This window comes from Ooceraea biroi, chromosome 8 (assembly GCF_003672135.1).
Source record: "Ooceraea biroi isolate clonal line C1 chromosome 8, Obir_v5.4, whole genome shotgun sequence".
Lineage (NCBI taxonomy): Eukaryota > Metazoa > Arthropoda > Insecta > Hymenoptera > Formicidae > Ooceraea > Ooceraea biroi.
In genome coordinates, this window is record NC_039513.1 from 3,779,352 (window position 1) to 3,786,450 (window position 7,099).

The following is a 7,099-nucleotide window of genomic DNA, read 5'->3' on the forward strand; positions in this document are numbered from 1 at the left end:
AGCTCATGAATTGAAATTACCACATTTCTGCGTTATTGACACTGGTTTGCGATAAATGAACTGAATCAACTTTTCGAGATTCCGCTACGCTCGTCACTAAAATAAATGTCTGCTTTTGAGTAGGTATTGATACTGACATAATCTTTTTGCTAATAGTGATACCTTTTAATATACACCCACATTTCTTATAAATTATTATAGATTATGTGGATTTTACTTATTTATACTGAAAATTAAATTTCAGTCTAATACGACTTTGATATAATTCATCGATGGAATCTTTTTATTTTTGCAAACATATCATCTATATCGATACATTTTCTATAATAAATAATATAAGACAAAAAGTAAAACCTCTTCAGTGTTTCTACAATGTTATCACTTTCATTTTATATAATATATGCTATGTATTATATATATATTTTTAAATGTCAGTCTTTGATTATTATCAATTTTATTTGTCTCTTACAAAGATTAACTTTTTTATGTTAACCCTTAGAGAGCCGGGATTTGTCCATTGAAATTTGAAATTTGTTAACGTAAAATTTATGCATATATGCAACCTATAGGTTCCGTAAAGTTCCCAAGTTCGTATCTGGCCCATATATGGGCCAGTCCGGCCTCGAACGGTTTGGCAAATATTCAAAATTTTCAAATTTTAAATCCTTAATGTTTCTAAGGGTTTTTGATATCGCTAATCACGATTTTAAGATCAGATTATCGAAATTTTACATAGGAACAGTGTTGCCAACTTAAATAAGCCAAAATGAATAATAACAGTTACATGCATGTATAAAACTTTCTTTGGCGTTATCCAAAGCTAATTGCATGGACATAGAAAGTTTTGTAGCTCCTTTTTTATTTTTTTATTTTATAGTTTTATATATACCTATATATGCACATTAAACAGTTATTTATCTTGTAGCCACTATAGTGGCCCATATAGGGGCCACCCCGGCCCTCTAAGGGTTAATAGTGTCTAGATATGATAAACTGGTATGAGAAACGATCATCTAGTAAATATCAAAGCATTTACAGTATTTAGCGTACTTATTCATTATATTCATTACATGCATTAGCTTAAGATGGAAACCGGATTTCAGCTGTCACAATCACATTTCGCGCATGCATTTCAGTTTCGCAACTTTTGTTGAATGTTCCAATAGATTGCCGCGTGGTCATTTCGCGTGGTGTTTCCGTTACGAACAAGTTAGAACAGTATCTTTTGCATACCAGTTGCAGTGTAAACAAGTGTATATAAGATATCCATAAATGTGAATACAATGTGAATATTGTGTGATAATCGTAATAAAAAATATTATAATCGCGAAAGTATATATAATTTATATAAATTTTCAAGACTTTTTTTATACAATAATTTTCTCTACAGTAATAGTCGTAAAAATTCAAAATTATATTTCACATAACTTATATGTACGCATAATTGCATTTTTGCAGATTTTTATACATATATTTTGGTCGAACAGATCGTCTGAATCGTGAGATGTCTGAATTGGTAATAACCGATTGCTATTATTTCTATTTGAATAAGACGACCAAAGTACAAGTGAAAGAATAAAGCTCATAGTTCGAAAAACATGTACAGTGGAGTAAAAATGAGTTGTTGGATAATGTCAGCTTATTGATGTTGACATCGATATGTCAGTTAGCGAACATACTAAATAATCTTTTTATTATATACTCGTGCTTAAACAATGAATAGTATTATAAATAAAATATATTTAAATAACAGATTCTGAGCGTGCATACATTGGACATTGTCGATGCAGCGTATTGAGTATGTTGGTCGATAACTGACATAATCTAACGATTTATTTCATTCTATTGTACACGTATTATAATTACTTTTCTGATGTGCTCGGACGTATTTTCAGGACAGAAAATAATCAATTTTTGTAGCGGAATTTTTCGAATTGCGTTTGTTTAGAATTCTTGTTCATAATTTTCTTATAAAAAAATGTTTAATATGTTTATATTATTTTTATATTTATCTCTCCTTCCTGTTCACAATAGTCACAATTATAGTGAGTCTCATATCTATTATCGATAACTTCTTGTTTCTTTTCGAACTTCCAAGTTACTTCTTCGACCGTTAGAGGCGCTAGTTAACACCGTTGCGTTTGATTGCGTTTAATGTTCTAACCTCATTGTGAACGTGCAAAGGGTACGGATTGTAGTCGGTCGTATCGTGCAAAACGCTGAAAGTTTTGCTGTAAAATAGATATTTCGGTCGATAAAATTCCGATTATTGTCTGAAAATGGTGAAACTGACGCCAGACTTGATAGAGCAGTCGATGCAGTACATTAATCCCGTGCGAGATCGCGAGTTGGATCTGAGAGGTGTGTGAACTTGTTAAATCATGTTAAATATTTTCTGTTGCCATTCTGCATCATTTCATTGCGTTATTCTCGTTTGTATGTTGCAGGATACAAGATACCCACGATTGAAAACCTGGGCGCGACTTTGGTAAGTACGCATCTTAACTATTTACAGTACGTAAAGACACCAAACAACAATTCATGTTTATATGATGGGATAACACTTTGTTGTGTGTGTGCGAGAGCTTGTTTTGACAGTTTATTGTGAACCATATCAAGTTGGTTTGAACCGAATTCGGGAAGACAGCAGTCTGTATTCTACGTATTTTTAGGACAGACTGTCACCAATTTTAATCTCGATGCATTTGTCATACAGCAATTTTATATTATAATACATTAAAACAATGGGTTTTAGATAAACATGTATACATTTTTTAAATCTACAATGCAGTTCTTCATTAATTTCTGCACAGAAATGAATTAATATGCAGATTTAAGTACTTGTTGATGAAACACAAGAAAAACGTATAAAAAATAATGAAATTATTTTTATTTTATTTTATGTAGGATCAATTTGATACAATAGATTTTTCCGATAACGATATACGTAAACTGGACGGATTTCCGCTGTTGAAAAGAATAAAGACCCTGTTCTTCAATAATAATCGTATCGTCAGAATCGCTGAAGGATTAGAGCACTGCATACCAAACTTACAAACTCTGATGTTAACCGGCAACATGATACAAGAACTGGGAGACCTGGAGCCGCTGATACCACTGCAAAATCTCGCGAATCTGTGTTTGCTTCAAAATCCAGTGTCGGCCAAACCGCAGTACAGACAGTACGTCGTATACAGATTTCCACAGCTCAAGTTGCTCGACTTTCGAAAGATCAAGCAGAAGGAACGCGAGGCAGCGATCGAGTACTTCAGAAGCAAACGTGGCAAGGAGATGGCACGTGAAATAGCAAAGAAAGTGAAGGCGCAGGCAGCTGGTATGTCTACGGACAAGCCCTTGACCACTCCTGAGGAACGTAACAAAATTCGCGAAGCCATCACGAACGCCTCCTCCTTGGAAGAGGTGCAGAGACTTAGCAAATTATTACAGGCTGGTCATATACCTGGCGAGGAACGATTGCAAAACGGTAAGACGAGCTTGCATGCTACATTTTCACAGCTTTCTGTTGAATATATATTGTCAGATCTTGGAAGCATCATAAAATATATAAATGAGTAAGAATATTTTGTAATATATTCTTTTACGTTGCATTCTAGGCAACGGAACAGTGGAACCTATGGAAGAGGATGATGATTAAGTCAGCTATCTTTTGTATGTATAATTTAAGTCCGAAAAGAACTTCCTCCATACTGTACGTGTAAGTATGCAACTCGCAGCAAGTGAATATGACATAATGCAATGTGCATCTGATGCTGATAAGAAATTGTATACTACACAGATAGCATCTATGCTGATGCAGATACTACTTTTTTTTGTTAAAATAAAGAGGATTTGATATTAAAATTAGCCTGGAAGCGATTTCTACTGTTACAAACGTTCAGTATTACAAATGCAATTTTAATATATCGATATGTTTATTTCAGCTTCGAATAAATCGATTCTTCAAGAGATGTTCGTCTTATCTCAAACTGTCCCCCTGTATCGTTCTGTATTCTCTACACTCTCGTGCGCAAATCATCCCTTTTGATCTACAATTGAAGAGATTATCTCTTTATTTTCTATTTATATTTGATAACGAACAATCGAGTTCGAGTAGGTCGAAGTAACCTGGAATATAAAATCTTGATCCGCCAGGTCAATATGCGCGAATGATTATGCTAGTCGTGATATGACGATTTGTTTTTAACGTTGAATAAAACGCATATTATGTAAGGTGGGCCACCAGATGTCAGTGTGGCGCGACGATACGTTTGTAGTTGTTCCTGTTTGCTCTATCCGTCGGATAGAATTTGAAATCGAAAAATGGGTAATTATTGGGTTTCGGCTCATATAACGCATCCTGATACGACACCTCGACATGAATCGGCACCGACCTTCGACCCTATGCTGGGGTTTCCGAAAGGTCGAAAGCCCCGAGGCAAGTACTCGCACCTAACCTAGTATGCGTATACATATTTTGACTGCACAATATTTTGTTACCGTCGCTCACATGTCAAGTTAAAAAATCGACCACTCGTACGCACGTTCTCAGTACTTCGCTCAGTAATTCGCTGGCGATCGTTATCTTATTCTCGAAACTCACGGATTGTGACATAATTAAGGGGTTAACGTACGCTTGTGCGGATATCTAATTACAGCATATGACTGCTACAATCAGATACATGAGAGAGCATTGGCGAAATATTAATGATAATTTCTGAGTAATCTATATATTATAATGAATTAAAGATTCTAACATTATTACTTTTTATTTAACTGCGAACATTTCATTAAGTCAGCAATTACTATATTTGATTGATTGACAGTGTATGACGTTTTGTTGTTTTATTTTGAAAATCGATATGTTAAGTTTTGAGTACTGTCTTATGATCTTTATTTGAAGAGTTCTCTACCAAGTAGGTAGGTATGTATACCATGTATTGATGGCATGTATTTACGATTCAAGCATCGTGTAAAGTTTATTCAGATCTGAGAGTATCTTGCTGTGTTCGATTCTTGCTTAGTGTGCTGGATTTACAGAGATGAAGATGTCAGAGGAGGATATGATGGCTGCAAAGATCCCACTTAAGCAACGTGATTTTTGTGCTCACAAGTGGATGGAGTTACATGAATGTAAGAGAATTCATTATCCCCTCATGCTAAAGTGCGCCCACAAGAAACACGAGTACGAACAATGTCAAGTTGAAGAGTAAGGGAGTCATATTTTTTAGAATGATTATATCATTATTATTATCAAGATTATTATCGTACGCGATAACTATGACGTCTGTTACAGTTATACCATAAGATTAAAGGAATACGAGAGAGAACGCCGTCTCCGCGAAAGACAGAAGAGAAAACAACAAGCAGCAGCCGCGTGAAGGTGTTCTTTTATAGAATTTCGATAAATTCATTATTGTCGATAATTTAGGGTGCACATATGTAAAGAGGGAATCGCGTTCAGCTATTGTACATAAAGTATGCGAATAAAATGTATAGCAATAGATTTTCCACTTCATGAAACGATCAATAAGCGCAATATACGATTTTTAACAATTTGCATTGATTTGATGAATCAGAATCGTACTATAACAGTTATTTAAAAATGTTTTTGATTTTTTAAGCATAAAATGCGATATGTTCTCTTGAAATTTCAAGATTTTTTATTCGATTTCAATTACTGTAAGAAGGTAAGTAGATTGTTATTCGAATTTACAAACAAACTGTGCGAAGGCAATATTTTCACGTATAATCAATTTTCGCTTTGTCTCGCGATAATTAATTTAGATAATAAAAATGACATATTTAGATAATAAAAAATATATATAGTTTGATATTTTTTTATTCATCATTATACACAAAAAGAAAGAGGTACAATATATACAAGACGGCGCACGCTTGACTGGCATACGCAGTGTGAACTATAATCCTAAGATTGGAGGTAAAATTAGCGTCTCTCGCGTTGAGACTTAATAACTTATTGTTAATTAGTACAATTGTTAAACCACGAGGATTCGTCGTAACGCGGCCGCGGCCGCGGCCGCTGTTCGGCGTGGCGTTTGCTACATCATTATACGTGCCACATGTGGGATGCGCACCCTCGCGCCCCTCATAGCTGCGCGCAGCTTCATCGACGGAATCGATAAAATACAAAGCGCCGCGGACATGCAGCTCCGCGGATCCTCTCCGACGGCATCGGGCCGTGTGTCCGCACCGGTTCTGTCGCTTCGCGATATTCGTTATTTCGCGTCTCGCTACGTAATCCTGCGGCAATACGGTAACGGTAGTGGTGAAACATTAGCGTAATCGGAATCCTGTTTAATCAAGTAATAAATACATGTCTCTTTCGTCTCTCCGTGTTCACTCACACGGAATGGTGAATTCAACAAGACGAATCGGCAAGATGCAGTATATTATCGTAACTTAAATTTTCCTCAGTATATACCTGTGTGTGATCTCGATATGCAGTTTAAGCATTGTTCCTTACAAATTCGTGAATTTTGTCGGAAAGACGGGATTTTTATTACGTGAGTGCGCATCGTTGATATCAATACCTGAATTGTTATTCATATAGCTCTAGCTGTCATAGTTCCTTCTATAGTTTAATGTTAATGTGGGATTTTCTGTTAATTCATTCCGCACTGCGGTAAATTCGAGAGTCCTCTCGGTATATTGACGAGCATACGGTTTCCTAATCGCCCGGTGTCTCGTACGATACGAAATCTCATACATCAAAAGTCACGATTTGATTTTCTGGTAAAATGACTTTTTCCGATATATCACACTTTCAATATAATATAAACATAGACTTATCAGATTTTCTATCATTATCAATGGTCCAATAGATTATATGTTTGCTCTATTTACATTCCGGTTGGCTTCATTAATACATACAATAGTTACATTTTGTATAAAGCAATATATAAAACGCAAATATTGCATGCAAAGCAGTCTCCAATTTTTAATTCGAGTTAAATTAATTTTGCTGTTGGTTACTTTTCGAGTTATGCGTTCATTGAATACATACATACACCGATTTCAAAATCATTCCTTTGTGCTATACAAGATGATATTGTTGCGTTTTGCAAATTAATAAAAATGT

The 7,099-nt window shown here is 35.1% G+C and overlaps 2 protein-coding genes across 2 annotated transcripts; both read left to right on the top strand.

Moving 5' to 3' along the window:
- Positions 1–2,139: 2,139 nt before the first annotated feature.
- LOC105285816 (probable U2 small nuclear ribonucleoprotein A') lies at positions 2,140–3,968 on the top strand. The gene is made up of 4 exons (XM_011350310.3): positions 2,140–2,361; positions 2,448–2,488; positions 2,908–3,484; positions 3,615–3,968. Exons 1-4 carry the CDS (start codon positions 2,280–2,282, stop codon positions 3,653–3,655), a joined length of 741 nt encoding a protein of 246 aa, XP_011348612.1. The 5' UTR covers positions 2,140–2,279; the 3' UTR covers positions 3,656–3,968.
- A 116-nt stretch (positions 3,969–4,084) lies between these two features.
- On the top strand, positions 4,085–5,501 carry LOC105285817 (NADH dehydrogenase [ubiquinone] 1 beta subcomplex subunit 7). The gene is made up of 3 exons (XM_011350311.3): positions 4,085–4,435; positions 5,038–5,206; positions 5,294–5,501. The coding sequence occupies exons 1-3, from the start codon at positions 4,321–4,323 to the stop codon at positions 5,376–5,378; spliced, it is 369 nt and encodes a 122-aa protein (XP_011348613.1). The 5' UTR covers positions 4,085–4,320; the 3' UTR covers positions 5,379–5,501.
- Positions 5,502–7,099: the final 1,598 nt, after the last annotated feature.

Bases quoted from the DNA above. Each gene is read 5' to 3' on its own strand.
- LOC105285817 (XM_011350311.3), top strand. From the start codon at position 4,321: ATGGGTAATTATTGGGTTTCGGCTCATATAACGCATCCTGATACGACA. The intron at 4,436-5,037 runs GCAAGTACTCGC...CTGGATTTACAG, and splicing joins GAAAGGTCGAAAGCCCCGAG to AGATGAAGATGTCAGAGGAG. The intron at 5,207-5,293 runs GTAAGGGAGTCA...CGTCTGTTACAG, and splicing joins GAACAATGTCAAGTTGAAGA to TTATACCATAAGATTAAAGG.
- LOC105285816 (XM_011350310.3), top strand. From the start codon at position 2,280: ATGGTGAAACTGACGCCAGACTTGATAGAGCAGTCGATGCAGTACATT. The intron at 2,489-2,907 runs GTAAGTACGCAT...TATTTTATGTAG, and splicing joins AAAACCTGGGCGCGACTTTG to GATCAATTTGATACAATAGA. The intron at 3,485-3,614 runs GTAAGACGAGCT...GTTGCATTCTAG, and splicing joins CGAGGAACGATTGCAAAACG to GCAACGGAACAGTGGAACCT.